A 23,390-nucleotide genomic window follows, 5' to 3' on the forward strand; every position below is an offset into this window, starting at 1 on the left:
GTGATATTGGGCTAGGCCTAGACTTGGTGATCTGCAGAGGTGTTTAGGGTAGAGTGGCCCCTTCAATGAGGGAGAATTCAGTGAATTTCTGAGCGAAGGCTTTTTGGAGTGGGTAGACCTTATAGTCCATTTTGATGCCCTGAGGAAAACCATGTAAGTAGTTGTTCCAGCATGGGTGGGATTGGTTGAGTTCTAGGAAATGAGCAACAGTGGATCACAAATCATTGTCTGCTTTCTCATCTGAAATTCAGCATTTGGCCTATAGGTAGGTAAACAGATGCATCATATGTGAAATGTACCCTTGTTTGAGCCTTTAACAAGAAAAAATAAAGATATATTTCTGCACATTTATACAGCATCATGGAAGAGATTTTTTCTTATTTTTTTCTTTTAGATTTACAAGAAAGTATAGCTAGAATACATCGAACAATTGAATTGATGTACTCTGACAAAACAATGGTCCAAGTAAGTACAGTTTCTGCATCAAATAATAGATGTTTTTTGTCACTTCTATTAAAATTCTTAGATGCTTGAAAAAGAGAGCAAGTGTACAACTGTTACATACAGTGGCTTGAGAAATTTCGTTGGAAAATCATTATAGGTTTTGCAAGTCTTTTAATTATGCACAGTCAGATGAAAGACAATTACAATATTTTACGGGTGATGTGAGACAGATATAACACACACCATGCTTAAGTTTAAGCAACTTCATGATGAAAAGCCAAAATAAGTTCCATCTCTGATCAGTTCTTTTGATTTGAATTCAGAACTAAAGTTTTAATCCAACTATAAAATTTTCTCACCCCCAATTTGACCTTATCACTTGGGAGTCTAATGCCTTTAAGGTGACAATACATTAAGCATAAGAAACTATTATTTTTATATACCTTATACTCGATGTTTATTTGCCATTGTATATTGCAGCCTCCATACTAAGACTTGCAAACTCAAGGCTTCAGGTTTTAATTAATAGCTAGTAATGCCAGTGTGACCCTCTTGGATTTGGATTTTTTTTCTTTGGTTTTGTGTGTGTGTGTGTGTTTTTTTTTTTTTTATGTCTATATTTAATATTCATCACAACCTTGACTTTTGGGCTGATGTGCATTTTGGGGAGATTCACATGTTCTGTAATCTAAACAGCAGTTTTAGAATGCTCTATTCTGGAGTTGTGGCTCCTGCAGTATTTCTGATGTTCACATACTCATGTTTGCTCACTGAGACAGGTTTTAAGGTTAAGGCTTACTTCCTCTGTTGCTAACAGAAAGTAAAAAGAGTTATTTTCCTTCCAAGTAAGATCTGTTCAGCTTAGTTTTCCTTGAGGTACTGTTTCATTTTGTACTTGGCTTGTGATAGTTCGTGGCAGCTGAACTCTGATGTTAAGAGTTCCAGGCCGACTGGCCTAGATGGCATTCTTTAAGCTTGCTGCTGGCAGGCTTTTTTTCATCAATGCTTGTTATAACAGGAAGGCTACAGGCTACATCATCTAGCACTAAAATGAAGTAATTATTGTTTTCACATTCACATAGCTAGCCTTTGTTGGCTCATGTGTTTATAGGAGGAAATACATCTGGATATATTCCTCCTATATCTGACTAAGATAATAGTCAGCAATCGTTACACTGGAAAAAGGAGATTACTTAGTAAAACACTTTTTCCTAGTACAGATTTGTACAATATAGATTTTTGTTTTGTTTTGAAAGAGGAGAAAACAGAAATGGAGAAGATAAAGACAGTATATAGTGTTGTAGAGGGAATTACTGTGCCATGCCTTAAAGTAGTGATGTCTGTTGTTAAGTTATTCTTAGGGAATGTTTTTTGACAAGGGAGAAAGGATATCTGTAGTTTCCGTAGAATCAAAGGAGGACACAAGGAGAAGATAAAGAACTTCTTAAATAGTTCATACAAACACTAGGAAGTATTCTGCAAATATAAATACTCTCCTTAAAAAGTCTAATTTTATGTGCCCAGATCTTATTGACTCACAAAAGAAAAGCTTTTAGTTCCTGCAATTGTATCATTTAGAGGAAAAGATCAATACTGTGAATCTGTTCCCAGGGAATGGGGCAATACTAAGCTATCCAGTTGCTCAGATGCAGAGGTAGGCAGGAGAAAGGATACAGCTGTATGCACCTGCCTCTCTCCTGTTGTGCCAAAGTACCCATAAAGACAAAAACAGCTGAGCTGCAGAAGAGCAGCTTTCACTTTGTCTGTTATTTCAGACAGGTTCAGAAGCTAAATGATCCCTTCTTATGACAGATATTCCTGAAATTTGTATTTTTCTTCATCCTCCTGAATGAAGAGATTCCATCAAATGCTTATTTATTTCCCCTCTTCTTTTCCTCCTTCCATGAACTTCCATATTAGGTTACTGTGCATTTCATGAAGAAGGAACATTGACTTCCGTTTAACTCTGTAATGTGGAAACCAGAAGGGGAAAAAAATATGTGTAAGGTAGCTTGTGATGCTGAAGAGGATTGCTGCAGTGACTATTCAGTGCAGTTGTTTAGACTGATAGCTTACACTGATAGCCCTTACACTGTTCTTGATGTTCATACGTATAACGTGCAAGTTCACTGTTGACCGGATGGGGTAAAGTTATATAATCAGTGAAGACATCATAAGTGTGATTTGAAGATGTTGGTTGTCTAAAAATTTGTTGTTTGCAATCCTCCTGGTCTACTTAAAATACTAAGCTGGCCAGTGGTGCACATGTGAATGAAATGCTTTATGTCACACTGAAGTACTCTTTGTCATGTTGCCGTTGGAAGGATGCCATTCTGATTCTCATAACTTTTTCTACCAGGTTGTTATTTTGGTTTAGGGGATGTTCTTTTTGTTTCATGTTGTTGCTCTGATGAATCTGTTCTGTAACTGCATATGAAGAGGGTGGTGAAGTTCCATTTCTGTTTCATGAGTAGTAAATATAAGCTATGGAGCTTACTGCAGACTATTTACTTTGTCTGTTGCCCTGGACCTTTAACTGCTGTTGATATAATGGATTATCATAAGAAATGTCTGTCGGCACTGAATTTGCCTGTGTCTCAGCCACAGACTCTGGGGGGGACATTCCTGGAAACTGCGTGGATGACTTTAACAGCCAGCCCTCCAGAGCTGGAGGAAAGGATAGGGACTTCCAAGCTGACCCAGTTATCATGGCTTTCAGTAAAAGGATTTGAATTCACCTGGGATTGTACTGTTCTATTTTTCAGTGAGAAAATTTTGTTGTTGAAATCTGAAGAGACTTCATTTACCTTTTTTAATCAGGATCTGCATATATATATATATATATGTATATAAAATATATGCATATGCATGGACTTGCCATCATTTTAAGAAGGCTTTCATGCTGGTTTGATAAGATGTTAAAACCCCCCAGCATATTCAGATTTAAGGATTTGCTAGGATTTCTTCTGTATACACTTCTTGTGTTTGAAGATTTATAGTGCAGTTTGGTATCTGGGATAAGAGTCTGTTTGATTCCAGCTGCTGTGCCATCACCCAGCTTTACAGTTCAACGGAGGTTGCAAAATCTTCAGTACTTGCATATCATCTGAAAGATCAGGTTAAGAATAACTTGAAAGAGTTTGTCAAGTCATAGTTGCACATATATTTATGGATACTGATTACTGTGGTGTTTAAATCACATTTAAAACAAATATTCACTACAACTTGTTAAGTAGACATTTCATCTACAGTACGGACTGTTATAGCAGTAAAAGATGGTTTTAGGTTTTACATCCTAGCTAAGCTGCTATCAGTCAGGCATATGAGGGAAAATCAGTTTTCTGTTGCATGTCCTGTTTCAGCAGGTTAAAATGGGTCAATCACTAAGATGCTTTTAAAATATAAGTAAGGAGGCACTCACTCTGCTTCTCTCTTTTTCTTCAAATTTAAAACTACTTAAGTAGGAGCTAAGTATTCCATTCCTCTTACTTGCCAGTGAACACATGTAACTTGTGATACTTTTTACACGGTCCTGGAAATTATTTTCCTTTTCTTCCAGCCTTCTCTTAGCAATGTTTTTACTGATACATTTAACATACTGGAAAAACAGTTGTAGTTTTCATACATAGATTAACACTAGAAGAATTTTACCTTTTGGAAAATGAGGTATTCAGATATGAGATATTCCTTTAAATAAAGTCATTTAAATACTGTACTTTTTATTTGCTATTGTTAGCTTGAATTTACATATGTCTTACCGAACTTCAGTACTAAGTTACCAGGTCAGGACTGAAGCACATCACAGATGCTCAAGGCTGACATATTGAGGGGTTTTTGGAGATACAAGGAAAGTAAGAATATTAAGGAATTAAGAAAAGAGGCTACTTGGCAGTAAAGATAGCAAAGTAGACATTTATGCTGCAGACTCACTAATGCTTTCTAAGATCTCTTGTGACTAGTTATAGTAGCTTCAGTAGTTCAAAGTCATTTTGCTTAGTGATTTGCTAGTTTTACCTTTTTGGTTTGCCTCTCTGTCATATTTTGATTCTGTTCATTTTTGTTACTTTTAACGTAGCAATTATGGCGGGTAGACAGAACTAAATGCTGATGAGAAGAGTTTGACTTTTTTACTTTTTTTTTTATTTAGGTTCCTTATAGATTACATGCTGTGCTAGTTCATGAAGGTCAAGCTAATGCAGGACACTACTGGGCATATATTTATGACCACCATCAGAGCAGATGGATGAAGTACAATGACATTTCTGTGACAAAGTCAACTTGGGAAGAGTTGGAACGGGACTCTTTTGGTGGTTACAGGAATGCCAGTGCATACTGTTTAATGTATATCAATGATAAGGAACAGTACTTGATACAAGGTAATGTTATGGTTATGTTTTCAGCATGATATAGAATAGCTGAGTACATTGACAAAGAAAGATTTTTTCAGATGGATTTCCAGATTTTTGAAATGGTTTTAAGAATTATTAAAAACTCTATTTATATTCATAACTGTCAGTCAAATTGTTTTCACACATGAAATGATTTCTTTTCAAATTTCAGATTAATAAAGATAATGCCAGTGTTTTGGCATTATTAAGAGAGCAAAAGTAACTAAGCTGGCTAATTTGTAAACATTTTAGCCATCTCATCACATGTTCAGTGTTTTGGAGGTGTTATCTCACTGAAGAATAGAGCAGAAATATGAAAATGCAAAAGTGACTCTTGACCTTAAAATCCTCACATAGCTTTTCTTCATAAGCTTCAGAACTCGAATGAACTTTATTGGAAAGATGAAAACGTGAAGCTTTGTGCAATATATTAAAATATGAATAACTTAGCCTTCCCAACCACACATTAAACCAAAGAAATATATGGATTTATTTATTTATTTATTTATTTTTCAGATTGTGTAGTAATATAACTACACAGAAAGGCTCAAAAGGACATGTGTGGTGAGAGTGGGAAGGCCCTTAGCAAGTTTTATAGACTGTTAACAGTGGCTAGGGGACTGACTGAAAATGGCCAGATTCAGTAACAAACAGTTGAAAACTTCCATGTTCCTTTCTATTCACAGGGGCAAAAAGCTAGAGTGGGCATTTGTTCTGTTTTTAGATGGGAACTGATACTAACCTTGACATTTCTAGACTGTCAGATTAATAGTGGACTTGCAGCCATAGGGTTTATGAGCCCTCTAGCGTGGCTCTTCCTCTAAATTGGAGGCCTGCTTTCTGGGGGGACAGTTACCACTGATTGATCCCCCAGGACTTGGTATGCTATTGCAGAGACTGTTCTCAAAGCAAAAAGGAAGGTCACTTCATGTAGATGGTATTCTTATCAGTTGACTTTGTGCCTCCATATAGGCCCACTTTCCTTCCCCTTTTCTTCTGAGGGGTTGCATTGTTTCCAGTTCCACATGGCGCTAACAAAACTGTGTTTTGTTTTTTTTTTTTTGTGTGTGTGTGCAACTTTGCTTTGAATGATCAGAATCATAGGGTGTTCATAGGCCCAAAGGCTCATCTTTCAAAGTAGCTATGACATGATGATGCCCAAGAATTTGTAATCAAAAGATTGAAAGAGCGATAGCAATATGTCCTAGTAGCAGAGGAGTGCCAAATAGATGATGAGTGCCAAATAGATGATGAGAAAAGTTAAGACAGTAAAACAGTTTGGGAGATTTGGTGTTGTATTGCATGTGTTCAGTAATTCACTTAAGGCAATTGAACATATATATCTATTTCTCAAAATTTTTCTTTTTCTGAAATATAAATTTTATATTACCACAGAGGAGTTTAATAAAGAAACGGGACAGATACTTCTAGGAATGGACACACTACCTTCTGATCTAAGGGATTATGTCAAGGAAGACAATAAACGTTTTGAAAAAGAACTAGAAGAATGGGATGCAGAACTTGCTCAGAAGGCACAGCAGGAAAAGTTGCTATCTCAGATTCCCAGGGCACCAGCACCCTCACCTGCACCAGGTTAGCTTCTTCTATCTGTTTGTAAAAGAAGTAGAAACAAAACTCATTGGTTTGGGAATATTTTTTTGCCTCTTAAGAAAGGAAGAATTGTTAATTTGTGTAATCTTAAATTATAATTATTTACTTGGCCAAGGTAACTGCACTTGAAGTTTAATCTGAGTTTTTTGCATCTTATACTTTTTCTTCTGCCTTTTTCTTCCCAGTTTTGTGCTTAGCTTTTACAAAATTCATTTTTTTTTGTTTTTGTTTTGTTTTGTTTTGGTTCGTTGTTTCAGGTTTGGCAAACTGCCTATAAGTAATATGCCTGTTTTTACACAGGTAAACCTATTGTGTCTTAGGTCACATCCACTTTTTCCTCCATTGCAGAAGGTTGCACATATGTTATATGAAAGGTTACATGATGGATTTGTATAGTGAAGCTGCTGTCCAGATGTTTTCATTGTTGTATTTGAGTCATTCAGATTGAGCATGTTTCTCTTACGTGAAATATAAGAACTTTATCTTCTATATGTTTTGACTTTGTAAATGCTTTGAGACTAGTTTTAGTTATTTTATTAGTAAGGGCATATACCAAATGTGTGTGTGTGTGTATGTATGTATATATACATATATATGTCTGCCAAAATTTGCTCTTGTTATGCTAATCAATTTTATTGCTCCCAAGTGTGGGGGAGGAGACTTTGATATTTCCCTTAAGTCAGAAGAATATGATGTATTGATTATTTTACAAAGTAAAAATATATCTGGAAGTCAAGTGTAGATTGTTCCATATATTGGATCTATATACTACTAAAAGTCTAAGCAGAATCTCTGCTCTCAGTTGTCCCTCATATGACTGATAAACACCCCTCACTCAATCCTTAATGGGTGTCTAGACAGGACAGGCCTATTGTTCCTAATGTAAAAATATGAGTCCATTTATATGAAAGAGCTCGTAATGTGCTGAGACACAGGCTGCCATAAAGTTGGATTTCTAAAGGATGTGACCTACCCTGCATCTTCTGTGTGGGTTACCTTACCTATGAGACAGTGATCCAAATAAAATTAATCAATTCAAAATTCATGCTTCTGTTAACATATGGAATTGTTATCTTATTTCTGTCACTAAGTTCAAGCAGGAGAACCAGAATATTTAGAGCAGCCATCAAGAACTGATCTTTCAAAGCACTTAAAAGAAGATTCTGTACAAGCGATCAATAAAGCTTTAGCTGAACAAGAAGATAGAGGTCCTGAAGCTATAATGGATACGGTGAGGATATTTTGAAGCTTGAAATACCTCTTTTTCTTTTATTTTGCAAGTGGAAAGGATGATAGCTGCTAAAAGGGGGGGGAGAAAAGCTTTGAACAAATAATTTTTGTTCTTCAGGGAATGCCAACACTAAAAGTCCATCCAGAAAGTATGTACTATGTTAATGAGCATAATAGAAGAATAACAGTACGGTAGATGTACTCTGTGTGATTCAAGTACTTGTCAAGAGTACAGTATATCGTTCAAATGGCAATCACATGTTCATGCCCACCATCAAATAATCTTTTCAAACCATTAGATGGTTCCATTTATTTTGAGGAGTAAACACTGACATTCCATGTAAAAGACTTGAAAAATGCTACTTTAAATATCATAATTTTTATCGGAGAAATTTGAGAATATAATTGAGTTCTCTTGAAAGATCTATGGAAATTAAAATTGCTTTCAAAAACGAGTTTTTTCTAAACATTATGTTTATGGAGGGAAGCTCAAAAATGGTCAAGAAAATTTGTAGTATAATAAAACTCTTAGTTCAACCCTATTCTGTAGTTTTAGTGCAAATTCAGAAGTTTACGAAAATTGTGATTAATCAGATGCATATGTTAAAATGTTTATAAGAATTAGTGTTGAGTGATACTGTTTTCATGTCGCAAATACTGAGAAGAATTGGAAATTAACCGCTTCATGAGCTATTAGTGAAACAAATATTTAACAGTTTTTTCTTTCATCAAATACCTTTTTTTGCTTCCCTGTGGGTATATAGATGATTGTATTTGACACAAAAACAAATTCCTTTAAAGCAATGTATTAATCTGCCTTGGAACCATATCCCTAAGGATGAAACACGCAGAATGTACATGAAAGGACAGACTGCAGTAGCTGAGATCATCTCAGTCGTTTAAAAGCTTACTTTAGCATAACAAGAGTTTCAGTGACTAACATAATACCTTCTTAAAGTACCACAAGTAACCACTAGTGATATGAACAATTTAGGTATGTGCAAAATTTCAAGTATAATCCTAAATTCTGGTATGAATCCTCATAAAACAGAAGCAGTCTAGCCCCAAATAACTTTGGTGTCAACAGGAAGGTCTTTTCAAAGCCTTTGAAAATGATGTGACAAGGTGTTGACCCTTAGACCTGGAGTGTATTCCATCCCTCTCTCCTGTGGTGTCAGGAGAGCAGAGAAGCATACTTTCTCTGCTAAATCTAAATCAAAACCAACACGGAAGCTAACCACCTATGAAAAGGTGCCCTGCCACTAACAATTTAGGCTGCTGCAAATTTGACTTGAGTTCTCAGAGCACAGACCAGCTAAGGGGGAGCCTGCTTTAATATGAGGTACCTCCACTGGAGGGAGTAGCTATGATGATGTCCAAGTCATGACAAAGTGTCTTGCCCGATGCTAATCCTCTTTCTAGAGTCTGTGGGCATCCATCCCGGTGGGATGTGGAAGAATCTGATTCCATGGATCAAGTGTTTTTGTTTAGGCTAGGCATTTTGCGCAGTCGTCGGCCTTAGGGCTTTACAGGGCAGTGACTGGGAAACGTCATGGTAGGCTTAGTGAGACAGAGACAGGTTTCCTTTTTCCAATTATTCCAATTTCCATTGCGTTGTACCGCATCAAGGGGGATGAAATATTTAAAAGTAAAAGTAAAATAAAAAACAAACAAAACCAACAACACAAATACAAACCACAATCCCACAAACTCTCTTACTTAGAAACAAATGTTCTTCTACTGTTAAAATCTAAAGCCAATTTCCAACTAATCTGAGGGTACTCTATCAGTGTGTAAAAGCTACCCTCTGTGTACCCAAATTTAACGTGGAGAGAACTGTGCTTCCTTCTCAGTGTATCAGCCCTCTTTAATTATTCTACTTCCATTTGCATTCTGACATGCAGCCACATCTCTTTCCTCCACTTTTTGTTTGTCCATTTTGGAAGAAGGAAAAACAACATCAGGACATAAACCAAACAGGACTGTAGGTTGCTCACCACATGATCATTTGTGTCCATTTTCTGACCTTTGTTCTTATTTATTTATTTCTCTGCACAGTCTTTCTTTGTATTTATACAATGCTGGTTGTAAATAGATACTATGTGTTTCTGGAATCTTTGTTTAAAAATAAAGCCGTTGTAATAACTGCAGAACAGCAGCACAGCATTCTTTCTGTACTCTGTGATTGCTTAGATCAGAGAGAAGGTTGAAGTTCTGCAAGTGGTGTAAACCGGTGATTATAAAATGACAGACTGCAGTAGCTGAGATCATCTCAGTTGTTTAAAAGCTTACTTCAACATAACAAGAGTTTCAATGACTAACATAATCTTCCCTTGATTTTAAGTGTAATTATTAAAAAAAAAAAAAAAAAAAGCCTGGTGAGTGTACTGCACCTTCAAATATTCTTTCATATACCTTAATTGCTAGAGGCCTTTTTGTATTTTTTTTTCAGTGCATCAGAAAATGTTAGCCTTTGGCTTGCTGCCATCCCTTAGTATGAATTCTTCAGATATCTCAGTTATATTCCACCCAAAATTACTAAAATGAAAAGAAACAGTGATTCACAGACTCAACGTTTAACAACTGCTTTAAATTTGTTATGGATGCTACAGAATTGTAGTACTGGCGTACTGGCCTATGAAGATGTAATTAGTGAATAAAGGAAAAATGAACCCTTTTTGTAAAATTATGCCCTAATTTTAAAATGTACTGCTTAAAGTAAAGTATGAGTAATTAGAGAATATAAGTGATGTTTATCATTTTTTCAGAACTTCAGCAGCACGCTTGATTTTACTTAATCGGCTTGTTAGTTTGCGTCTCTCTGATTTTCTCTATTTTGTGATTCCCCTCCCCACACGTACTGATAATGATTTTCTTCTGCAGAGCTCTGGTAATGCCCCAGCTCCACCAGCTCCTAACCAGCGAGTTGTAGAGGTGGCGATCCCTGATGTAGGGACTTTTGTGATTGAGTCAGAGGAGGGGGGTTATGACGATGAGGTACATTTGATTGCAATTGTGTGCACCGCTCCTACTCGGTGCTTTCTTGTGCTGCCTGATGAGAATTTTTGGCATGTTTGCACATCGTGACACCTAACAGATTTCTGCATAACTAAATGCTTAGCAGTTTGTAACCGTAACAATGTCTTAATTTGTAATGAAGTATGAAAGGAAAGCACAAGCTACTCTAATTGGGCACGCTTTGCATGGTACTGTTTACACTGGAGGTATATTTGTCTTTTTAGCTGTGGAAGCTGAATGTTTGTGTTAGGTCAGGTAGCCTTTGAAATGCTGGTGATAGATTGTGGACTATTGCATTATTTAAAAAAAAAAAAAAAGTCGGGATAGTGAGTGATGTTCTTAATGTTTGTGCTTTCTTGTCAGTCCAATAAAGCTAACGTTCAAGTCCTATCTCTTATTTGCTCAGGTTAAGCTTTTTAGACTTCAAGGATTAAATTATCCATGGAAATAACCTGAAACTGATATATATGGCTGTAGGAAGTGACTATTTCTGAAGCTGAAAAAAAAAAGAAATTGCTTTTTCCCAATTCAGGCACAGGGTGGGGGAGTGTACCTGGTACTACTTGAGAAACAGATGCTAGACCCATGTTAACACAGGAGACAATATTTTCTTCTGGCTGATTTTGGCAACAGAAATCAGCACTGCCAGGGCATCAAACTGTTCTGCCTTGACACTGCTTATTCCATCTTAGTTTTGGCTGGGGATAGAGTTGGTGTAGCCCCAATTCTCGGGTGTCTGGGCATGTGTTCTTGGTAGGCTGCAGGGAGCTTTTGCCTCCCTGCGCAAATGGGTATTTCTGGTCATTCTGTCCTGTATGAGCACTAGCGATGAGGAGTGTGGGATGGGGAATAAAACAATTTAAATGATATCATCTCACTGAGTTCGGTTTTCCACCAACGTGCAGTCTCCACCTTTAAAGATGGGAAGATTTAGCTTCATCTAATGACCTGCCTTTATTATTATTATTATTATTATTGGCATTGTTGCCCACATGCCACTGTTTTTTATAGAGGATGCTAACTTTATTCCTCATTTGCCTGTTTCTTTTGTAAGCACATTTGCTTTTTTAAGGCTGTTTTTATGTGTCGGGAAACTCTTCTGGAGAGTTTAGGGCTCTTCATCTTCTGTTCTTAAAGGCCAGCTTTTGTTGCTGTGCCAGTGGGGGTGCTAGCTAGACCTTGGGCTGGGAGGGAGTGAGTGTTTTGCCTTGGTCACAGATAACAGAGGGGAAAGGCCTTTCTGGGTAACCTAAAAGTATCAAATTGTTTGTATGTAATTGATGTGATTAGCAGTGAGATGTGTGTGTTATGTTTGGTGTTGTGTTTGTTAAATGTTTTGGGTTTAATTTTAAGTATTTGTCTGCAAATGCTTCGGGGACCAATTGTATTTGCAGCATTTGGGTCCCTACTTTGATGTTGAAGTATGTATAAAATACAGGCAGTGTAGTTTATTATATTTTTAGTATAGTATATATAAAGTGTGATTGGGTGATTTTTCTATTTGTAACAGTTTATTTTACCCTTTGGTGGCCATGAGTTCTCGAGGTAGCACTCCATCCGTACACAATTTCTGATGGATGCTAATGCTGAATGATGCATGTTCCTTTTCTGGGAAGTTTTGACCATGTAATTTTTAAATTGCATTTGACACAATTGTTCAGTTTTTGTTAAGCTTCCTTTAACTATATTTTGTTGCGGTAAACATATATACACGTGCCGTGTTTGATTTGCAGAATACGCACAACAGATCTTGTATTGAAAGTGCCATTTCAATGTATGCATGCATTAAGTTGCTTTTTATCTTGCATGAGACTAAAAGCATATTGAATTTAATCATTAAAATATTAATCATTCCAAACTTTTACCTTAAATCCCTTATGGCAGGTCATGCTGACCCCGAACATGCAAGGTATTATCATGGCTATAGGTAAAGCCAGGAATGTTTATGACAGGTGTGGGCCAGAAGCAGGGTTCTTTAAGGTACAACTAACATTTTCAACTTTTTCTCCTCTGACTTGTTAGACATACCTTCTCACCCCACCTTTTGTGTATTAAGACTGTTCCAGCATTTATAAGTGCTCTTCTATGGCATCAGTCCTCCATTTAGATATTTCTAAATTATATACTTTTTTAGGAAGAAATATCTATAGCTGTTTCAATCTTGATTTAGCAGTATGCTGCCTTCATATTAGTAAACTATATACCTTCATGCATTTTACCTTTTCAATATTAGTAGCAAATAACCTGAAACCTGGATTTGTAATCAATAAGAATATGTATTTTTTCCCTGTTCGTAAAAGCATGCCTTCACTAGGCGGTTTGGGACATCAGTGTTTTCATTAAGGGACTTCAGTGTTTAGTTATTTGTTTATTTCAAAAAAAACGTTCTTGTTTTGTCTTCCTTAAAAGATTTTTAGTAAATCCAATTCACTTTCTTTTAACTTCGTTGATGTCAATATTGTTTATTTATGCAGTGTTTTATTACTAGGAATTGGATGGGAGGCTCTTTGTGGTTGTTAGTCTTCAGTATGATACTAGATTTAAAAAATACATCAGTTTTCTTAAATGAACAAAGTTCTGAGCATTTCTAGCTCATAATCTTTTGAATTTTCAGAGTATTAGCAAGGGAATTTCTTTGACATGATGTAAAATCCTCTCAAATGAGATTTTTATGGGTGGTGATGTGGGGGAGAGTTTCTTGCTTGCCTTTGAGTAGCATTCTGTTTCCTATTTAATTTTTATGGCTCAGTTACACTGAAAGAAAACATTAAAAATACAAAAATGAAGCAAAACAAAAAACTTTTTAGTCTCTTGGTAAGGGAATTGAAATCTCGTGGTCTTTTTTTTGTTATTTATTTTTAAATGGATATTTTGACAAGTGTTATGACCAGACCATACTGCGTTTGTTTCCATGGTTGTCTCTGGACTCGGTTGTCATGACTGCACTCAGGCAATGGAGAGACACCTGCCATAGCCTTTGTTTAATGACATACGTTTTACTTGCGATTCAGTGCTATGTTTTCAAATTTCTCACTTAATGAAAAGCTTCATTTTTTTAATTACAAAAAAAAAGTACTCATTTGATCAAATCAAACTTTTTACCAGAAAGGTTAATTACATTATTTTATTTCAATTTTTTTTAATGTGAAGAGTATTTTGGTGAGTTTAAAAACAAAATAGGAATTCTGATCAAACTTAAAATAAAAATAATAATTTCTTTGGAATTATCAAAGAAATGCTCAGTTGATTTTTTTTTATCTTTTTACTTTTGAATGCTTAAACATTTTTATGTCGACATGGTGGGGGGGGAGACAAGATTTGTCTTTGAGAAAATGTTATTAAAACTAAATTGTTGGAGGGTGGGAAAGTCTCCTTTCTCATTTTCTGCTGACTCCTGTTAGAAGCAACTTAGAACTGGTGGAACATGCTTTGCTTTTTGAGTAATACATTAGTATGGATGTTTGTGGATGAAGTGATTCTACTTAGTACCAGATTTCATATTTTGAAATGTATCAGGTGAAATCCCGTGTTACTGTAGAAGCTTCTGTGATATTTCTTATACTCTGTTTTTTCATGTGTTTGTTTTTTTATAAAATTAGTGTTTATAAAAAATTGTGGTTGTTTTCTATGATGTCCTTGTTTTGGTGTAATGCAGGTAGAACCTGTTTGATATGAGTTGTTATTGCCAAAGTTTGATTCCCTCTTTAGATCTCAGACTTCAGACATAACTAATACAAACCAACTAAGACGTCTATTGATCAATGACCTCTTGCTGTCGTCCTTCTCTAAACTTTATAGGCAGTTCCTTGTAGTATGTTTGCCTTAAGATCTTTATATATATAACATTCTCTGTGAGAAAAGTAAAGCTTATGATATTTCTTTCTACCACCCCTTTTTCCTATATCCAGTTTAAATAAATAGCGTTGATCTTCCTTTGCATATAGGATTTACGAATCTATAGCATAGCATTTTAAATTTTGCTTAATATGTATATGAAAATCTAAGTTTCGTGTTGCATTTTTCCCGTTTCTAAATAATTCTCTGAAGAATCAAATGCAAAATAGCAATTGCTTTTTGCTTCTAGCCTACCCCACTAAAGAGGGTTTAATTGCATAGTTATCCACGTTGGTTTGCTAATGGTAGAATGTCTTATCATATAAGGTAATAAAAACTCTTATCTGTGGCTTTTGATACATATTGGTTCTCCCAAACCTCCTTTTTAATGATAATGCATATGATTAGTATTTAAAAATGTTAATGCAGAACGTTTTCTTAAGTTCTAAGGTTCTCCACATATTATCTGTTTAGGCCTGTATGAATAGTATCCTACCCATGTGTTTAGTCTTGAATCACAAGGTTTCTTGGTAGAGGATAGCAGCCCAAATTTCCAAGAGTTAAGCATCAAGAAAATGCTGCTGCTGCTGCTAGGTATTTTAACTTAAAGGAATTTAGAATTTTAAACAGGGTATTTTTCTGGATGGTTTGGAGCTTTATTTTGGCTGTATATCGCATTGAAACTGCTTAGGCGTTAACTCGTGTTGCAAGTTGATAAGTAGTGTTAGCCAGCAATTTGATCACCTCCATATTTTGAGACAGAAATTATGGAACACACTAAGATTTGTCACCTTTCTTTTTTCTTGTTACTCTTATTCATGCTCTATAGTTTCAGTGAGTAAAATCTAGTGAACATAACAGATGTGGTTCATTAAAATCTAATATGCTGGCAAACTAAACTCTTCTGATGACCTCTAAAGTTTATCTAAAATATTCAGTGAGGAGTCCGTCCTGCCCTATAGGAGGCTGATACTAATCATATCAAAGTGTTTTCTTTAGAGATCATACAGTTTGATTTTTGTTGTACATCATTTTCCATTCTGACGTAACGTTTTCAAAACCATACATGTTCATTGAACTTTATGTAGATTGTGTTTTATTTATGTATTTGCATTTCAGCCATGTATTAGGGGTAGTTTTTGACCTTAGGAGATTTTAGAAAATTTAATTCAGTAAAATGTCTGAAATATTATACTGCTTTTAGACTGTACATGCTTAAAGAAACTTCACTTCATCAGGAAGATGTAGAGCAAGATTGGGATTGTTTCTGAAATAAAGGTCTACCTGGATTTTTGTCAGCTTTAGCAGGGGAACAACCTTATATTTGTCTGTTTTTTTGTAATTTAGACTTGGTGGGTGGGATTGTTAAAAGTGATTTTGTAGCCAAGTGTCCATGGGAATTATTCTGTTAGTGTTGGTGAAGTTTGAGTTAAAAGCGACGAAGAATAATATATATTTTTAAAATTATTTAGGCAATTAAATTGGAATATGCACGACTGCTAAAATTAGCCCAGGAGGATCCACCACCTGAATGTGATTATCGTTTGCGTCATGCAATTGTTTACTTCATCCAGAACCAGGCACCAAAGAAGATAATTGAGAGAACGTTACTGGAGCAGTTTGGAGATCACAATCTTAGCTTTGATGAAAGGTAATAAGAGCAGCATGTCTCACTTCCTGTGCTTGTGAGTGTTCTGTGATGTGTAAAGATGCTACTTTATATTCAGATAGGGTGTATAATAGAGGTAAGAACAGTGTGTGTGTGTTTGGCTTCATCGTCTAGTTAATAGCTTGAAAGTATACAATGTATGGAAGAACAATTTTATATATTAAAAAAAAATCTTTATAAAAATCTCTATTAAAAAGAATAAACAAGAAGTTAGGTTTTTATTATATGAAGTAAGGAAAAATGCTCAGTGTTGCTCATGATTGCGCACAGTTTTCTGTACCTTGTTTTGAAACACTGAAATGAAATCTGTTTCTTCAGTGGCCTAAAGGCCAGCAGTAGAGAGCAAAGTCTTAAAAAGGGACAACAGAATAGATGGGTAACTTATCTGAAAACAAGACCATGTCTCTTATGCTTGAAGTTCCATATATTCACTTATTTAAAACATAAAAATTGAAATGTTGAGAATGTTAGTCTGATTTCTGCATATTGACAGTTGTAAAATCTCTGAATCCAATCCTCTAATTTTACTTTGGCAAAATAAACATAGCGGAGCTTCAAGCCACCTGAAATTTAAATTAGAAAGAAAAACTAAGTAATGTGGCAATTTAGCAAAATAAAAGAAGTAATTCTTTAAATAGCACAAGCATTCATCACATGTACTTCAAAAGTATGCCTTCCCCTGCTGATTATACAATGCATATTATAAAGCACATTTTCCATAATGTTTCTATACTGTTTTGCATAAGGCTATAGCCTATGAGGTTGCTGTCTTTGTATGGATAATATCCTTTGCAAATTTCCATCTTTCATGATTTCTTGTTGCTTTTCATAAGGTGCCGTAACATAATGAAAGTTGCTCAAGCTAAGCTTGAAATGATAAAACCAGATGAAGTAAACATGGAAGAATATGAGGTCAGTATTTCTTATGCTGTAAATGAAACTGTAACGTGAAATAACTATGAATAATCAGAATTAATCTTAACACATTTCTTTTTGTCTTACCCTGAGAAGTTGAAACTAGTTACTGAAACATCATTTATTTGCAGGAAAGCTTTCTGACCAGTTGATATAAAGCTTTTTTTTCTTCCACATCTGTAATTCCAAGGTCAGATATGACTTGAGCCACAGATAAACATCAAATTTGAGCCTGTCCTTACTCCTTAACACGTCTTGATGTCACTAGCAGTATTTCATAATTTAGCACCATGTGAGCCAACTGGCACTGTCTAGTCAGAAAGTGCTGGCAGTGAAGGAGTGAAAGTAGTCTTAAGGCCAAACCTTATGCATCTCCAGAAATGGGTCACAGGCATCAGGGTCACATTTGTGTTTTTCTTCCAGCTGTTTTTGCAACCATTCCCATTCTTTTATTAGCACCAGGTTCTTTCATTTGCCAAGACCATATGTAACCAGCTTATGCATTTAATTTTTCCTTCTGTGCTACCTACAAAAACTTTGAAAGAAGAAAGGAGCAAATCCCAGATACTAAAGAACCACGACTTATATTTGCCAAAGTACTTCATCTCATATATAAAGCTAATTCTGTAGCTGGTTTTACATCAGCTTCAACTCTGCATGATACTCTTCATTAAGGCCTCTGAACAGGGGTTATTTATATCCTAGGCAGCTTCCAGTGCACCACTTAAACCTCATTGTTATTCTTGAAAGTCCCAACAGCTTGTTCAGAAGGACTATCTATGGGAGTAATCTTCCCTTCAACAAACCAAGTGAAAAATATTTACTTGTCATTTCTGTTTACCAGGTTTAGGACCTACGGGAGATGCTACTACATTTAAATGCCCTCTCCACGGTGAGGGGAAGGGACTCTCATAGTAGGGTTTCTGTTGCGTTTTTTTGGCTGTGCAAGGCTCAATTTCTTCCTATTTTCTGAACGGCCTTGCCACTTAAACCCAATACAGTTACACAAGTAGAGTAACAATCCTGGACTTAGCTTTAAGTGAGGGGGTGAGGGAGATCGTCTGTTCCCCTGCAGATATATGTCGCCTTTTTAGCTCTTGAGGCAGATATCTTTGGAGAAACTACAGACTTGTATCACAAGTTGCCCTGTATAGGGAGTTGTCATTTCGTGGAACCTTTCTCATGCTCTTTGTGTTGAATCTTTAAGTGGCTATGTATTATGGTATTTTGTCACTTATTTAGTCCTTAACGTGCAACTGAAAGTTGGCTGCTAAATGGACGCGAGAACACCTTTCTCCCTTAAAGCATTTTTTCTTGTAAAGCGTATCAGTAGTCACTTTGTATAAAATGGTGATGCAGTAAATAAATGTTGTGCTCCAATATAAACATCTCCATGGTCTGAAGTACTCAACAAGACACTTTGGATTTTTGTCACTTCCAAATTAATGTATTCAGGCTTTTTCTCTGTCTTTCTTACACTGAAATTTAAACTTAATTTTAGCGCATAAAAATGCTTTCTAACCCTTTCTGAGTAAATAACTGAGTCTAATATAGAGAAGAAAAGTGGCTATTAGCCTCTTAGTTTTTTGGGGGGGGGGCGGGGAACAATTCCCATAATTCTGACTGTGATTCTCCAAAAATGCCGTGTGTTCTTTTCAATTCAAATGGCAATGCATTCTGTTTAAAGAAAAAAAAAATCTCATCTAGGAATATTTTAGGAATTTAAGAATCTTACTTTCATTGAGGGAGGGGGGATTCAGACTGACTTTTCCCACATGCAAGCTTACTGGGTTTCCTAATCACTTAATGTGAATGTTCAGCACTGAAGTGTGTAAAATTGTATTTCATGTTTGTGGATGAAATTCTATATACCCTTTCTTATATGCAGAGATGGCATCAAGACTATAGAAATTTCAGGGAAACAACCATGTTTCTCATGGTAGGATTGGAGTTTTTCCAAAAAAAGAGGTAAGTGGTAGTATAGAACTCAAATGTGGTAGAGTGATCTGAAGGCAAAATGTAACATTGATAAAGTAAAACAATTATTAAGAATTGTTTAATATATTCTTCATTTTATTTACAATTTACTCAGTTTCACTCAACCTTCTACTTTTAATCTCCATTTCTTTGCACCTTATCAAGCAATGGATTCTTTTCAGTGTCCCCACATGCACCTGTATTCCTCATTCTCTCCTACTCTGAGTGCTCTGGGTATCCCTCAAACATAAAAATCTTTATTCTCTGGCATCACATGTGCACATATATCTATCTGCTTTTATCAATAATCACTGCTAGCCAAGTCCCTATATTATCCTGTCTTTTTAATGGGATTCCCAGAGAAGCAAAATTTTGCCTCCTGCGTTTGTCGGAGCCAAAATTCCACTCATGATGGGCTTTAAAGATCAGGAAAAAAAAACACCACATATTTGAGGAAAGTTATCACACATTATTATCATAGTTATGGCTGATTCTTCTTAGCTCTGTGTGTCAATGTTAATTCATTCCCTTCTCTTTTCCTACCAATCCAGAAACTATATCAAACTGGTGACATTAATGTATTTAATTCATTACAGCAAAAACTTATACTGTGATCAACTACATGTAACAAGGATGGAAATAACAGGATAAATGCCTCAAAGCATTCTACAGGAGAGAGTCTTTGAAAAAGCACTGTTCAAAACTACCTCTTCCTCCCATCCCCAGTCAAAGGGGGGGCAGGGGGGCTAGCAGAAAAATATTCAGTAGTATTCAGTAGCTGACATCTGTTGTGTGCAAATTGAACTGTCACATGATAAAAATGTTTAATTGTGGAAAAAAATAATTGTTGGCAATCACTGATATTCATAATACAATATGTAGGGGAACCAAATTTAGTTTGTTGACTCTGTGTTGTGCAGGAAATTGCTTCATATTTCTCTTTCTTGTCTTGTATGCTCCCAATGAAAATAGGCCCAAACAAACAAACAAACAAGATAATTCAATACTACTTATCTCTCTTGTAAGCTATGTTTTTATGTAGTGGCTAACAAAATGAGCTCATAACCTTGTTTTTGCACCATGTAATAAATAGTACATTCACTAATACTCTAAATTAGCATACACTACTTTGTTAGTATTGAACAGCTTGTATACAAAGGTTGGTCAGAAGATTGCGTGATTTATTTGATCAAATAATCAGTCTGATATTGCTGGATGCCTTAAAGGGGCAAAAATATCACAGCTATCAGTGTGATATATAGGAATCCTCCTTGTTTCCCTTGGAAATTGTGCACGCTCTGAGCTTAAAGTTCCTCAAGTACCTTGGCATCGGGACTCCAGGATGGCAGCTTTAATTGGAAAATGGCAGTGTTTTCACTAATCTGCTTCTTACTGTAATATATTCTGATTGGGCTGGGGGAGGGAAGCACAGGTTTCTCTTTATTCTGAACAGTATTTTTGGTACGGCTATCTAGTTGATTGGCAAAATTAGGATATTTTTTTACCAAACGTCTTCATAATTTAGAAAACAAGTGTATAATCACTAGTCTTAGATTCTTGTATTGGTAAGAAATTAAAATAAAATCTAATCAGACTCATCTAACATCCATTAAGTGTAGCGTTCATTCCTTTTGGCAATAAATGCCATTTCATAAATGCTTCAAGTGGTATTTAATACAAAGACACAAAGATTAGAGTTGAGCATGCTTAGAGAATAGGTGAGGATCTGGGTATCCATTGGCTGACTTTAAAGGCATCTATTGCAATTACACTTCTGTGTTTTCCAAATGGCTGAGGTATTTTTTGAGGTTCAGATCCCGTACACTCTAGAGGTCAATGCTAATGACCTCTATGGTCATTAGCATTATGGTCATTAGGTCAATGCTAATTTTCAATATTCTGAAAACAAGACTAAATTGATGGACTCTTCTGATCTCCTTTCAATATTCCCTTAACTCTTAAATCATAAAAATGTAACTTTAAAAATATTTATGAAAACATAGACTTCCGTAATTGAAACATGACTGTCATTAACAGGACTGTCTTGAGGCTTTTTTTCAGAAACCTGCTTCCCTCAGTTGACTAACTTTTCTTATTGTAAATAACACTAATTAATACCTTGCAGCACTCAATCTCTAGATGGAGCCAAAAATTGGCCTTTACCCAGGTAGTCTGATTTTCTTACCAGTGCTTTGTGGAGCAAACACAAAATGCAGTTTGGCATACCTTTTACTCCCTTCATGCTGGTAGCTTACATTTAGAGGTCTTCATGCTGGATTGCTGAGCATGGAAGGCTGTACTTGAAGGCTAAGAAAACAACAGGTGCTTAGTACTTCTGAAAATCACCTGGAGCATGTTTTCTGCTGAGTACCGAGAAGTCATGCCTACTTTCAGAGTTCAGTCATGATCCCTTATGGTGGTTGACAAGGCCTTCTTTTCACAGCAGATGAAGATCTAAAGGATCTTTATGGGGTACTTTCTCTGATTGTACTGTAGAGTAGGAATCTGCTATGGATGAGATGAATGTAGTCAGCTAATGAACCTTGGCAGGAGTTTTACTCGCAGTTTGTTCTTGTGGCAGTGACTGAAAAGTGAACAAACTGTAGACCTCAGCAGCTAGATTTTAAGTTTCTGGAAGCACAGTATGTTTTTTCAGCTTTGGCAGAATTTCCTTTTTGAAAGCAGCATTAACATTTAGTTTAACCATACCTGTGCTTCCTGCACCTTTTCCAAAGTCTATACCCAGCGAGCTCCATAATTCTGTGAGCAGCTTTACTGATTTTAAGTTCAGAGAGATTAAGTTCAGGCTTCACAGACTGGAGCTTATATGCACTTTATATGTGAAAAGGTAGCATCTGTTTGCTTAATTTAAATCGTAGTAATATTCCTCAGATGCTCAAGACACAGAAGGCCTCTGAGCTTGGCTTTACAGTAATGATCATTTAAAATGACTTACGTTGCTGTTAGATAGCACTATTGCTGGTTTGGGGAACAATCATGCAACTAGAGGACAAAGCAGGAAAAGACGGATTGGGAAATAAGGCCGCTGCCAGGAGCAAGTTTTTAATTTGGATCAACTGAGTTGTTGACGCTGTTAATTCAACCTGTGGTTTCACAAGTAACTGTACCAAGAATGGAAAGGGAGAAAAGGTCCTGCTCCTCTGGCTTTGTATCTTGCAATCCCAGTTCCTTGCGGTCATATTGTGCAATATGTCCCTGTCCTCCTACATTAACTTTTCTGCTGTCCAGTCACTTGTGTTGGAGGTTACTGCTATGTAGAGTTTTCATGGACAGGAGAAATAGACTTGAGAAGAGGGCAACAGGACTTGTTACTTTAATGAAAAGTTTTGTATTTTGAGGACAAGAAGGTGGAGACTAGTGACTGTATATACGTAACGTATTACTCAAGTAGGAAATATTTAGGATTACAAGAAACTGTGATGGAATGGCCTTCTCATGGTGGAAAAAATAACTTCACAGTAGATTCTGAAATTCTGGTGTTGGGGTTCATCTTGTTCCTCCAAGCAGAGATATTTGAAGGTAAAGCTTTCAGTAGCCATTGCTATTGCAAGTAACCTTTTCCCTTCTTTTTATGTTGTCTTGTTGGGAAGCCTTATGTAAGTCTTGAGTTTGCCTACTTTAGAAAATTCTGACGTGTATTTTTCATGTATCCTATACGCTTTGTGTTCTCACACATAATTTTTAGCCACTTCTACTAGTTTGGTGTTTTGGTAGTTTAAGCCCTAACCTTGACCTTCCATTTTCACTAGGAGTGCGTAACATACTATTCCTCTAACACTCCATTAGAAAACTTCTGTTTCTACGTTATTCTAGTTGTTTGAACAAAATAAGATTTCTAACTGCTTGTTTTTAGGATAGTTGCCTGAACTTTTTTCAGTGGCTGTCCATCATAACAGGCTTTCTGCAAATCAGAGAATTAACGCTTTAAGGTGTTTGCTGAAAATGGTATGCAGCAGTGTGAGGGGAGATTATTAATCGGAGCATCATGAGATCTCTGATTATTAATTATTAGGTTCTTAGATCCTCTGTTACTCATTCTTTACCAGTTAAGAATGTATTTATTTTCTGCATTTAGATTAAAGGCAGAAGTGCCGATAGAGTGCTGATATTTCTGATTTTGAAATGCCGTTGTGGCTTCTTCCATCACTTTAGATTTCAGTAGTCCAGAAAAACTTAAAGTTAGTGAGGCTAAAAGTTCACAGTTTATTTTTAGAAATAAGGTGACGGCTTTAATTCTTATTTGCTAAGGCATAAAATGCTATCAAGATAATAGCAACAGAAGA

The 23,390-nt window shown here is 36.0% G+C and overlaps 1 protein-coding gene across 3 annotated transcripts in view; it reads left to right on the plus strand.

Annotated features, from left to right (window-relative positions):
- The window catches only part of USP25 (ubiquitin specific peptidase 25), a 92,890-nt gene that overhangs the window by 67,069 nt on the left and 2,431 nt on the right, over positions 1-23,390 (plus strand). The window contains exons 15-23 of one of the 3 annotated variants that reach the window (XM_035545640.2): positions 395-465; positions 4,592-4,820; positions 6,228-6,425; positions 7,535-7,674; positions 10,557-10,670; positions 12,576-12,671; positions 15,998-16,176; positions 17,028-17,106; positions 18,998-19,077. In XM_035545640.2, coding sequence (XP_035401533.1) covers positions 395-465; positions 4,592-4,820; positions 6,228-6,425; positions 7,535-7,674; positions 10,557-10,670; positions 12,576-12,671; positions 15,998-16,176; positions 17,028-17,106; positions 18,998-19,077 — 1,186 coding nt within the window. The remainder of the gene's footprint in view (positions 1-394; positions 466-4,591; positions 4,821-6,227; positions 6,426-7,534; positions 7,675-10,556; positions 10,671-12,575; positions 12,672-15,997; positions 16,177-17,027; positions 17,107-18,997; positions 19,078-23,390) is intronic. The other 2 variants (XM_035545641.2, XM_035545642.2) reach the window with 2 other exon arrangements.

Source organism: Cygnus atratus, chromosome 1, assembly GCF_013377495.2.
Source record: "Cygnus atratus isolate AKBS03 ecotype Queensland, Australia chromosome 1, CAtr_DNAZoo_HiC_assembly, whole genome shotgun sequence".
Classification (NCBI taxonomy): Eukaryota; Metazoa; Chordata; class Aves; order Anseriformes; family Anatidae; genus Cygnus; species Cygnus atratus.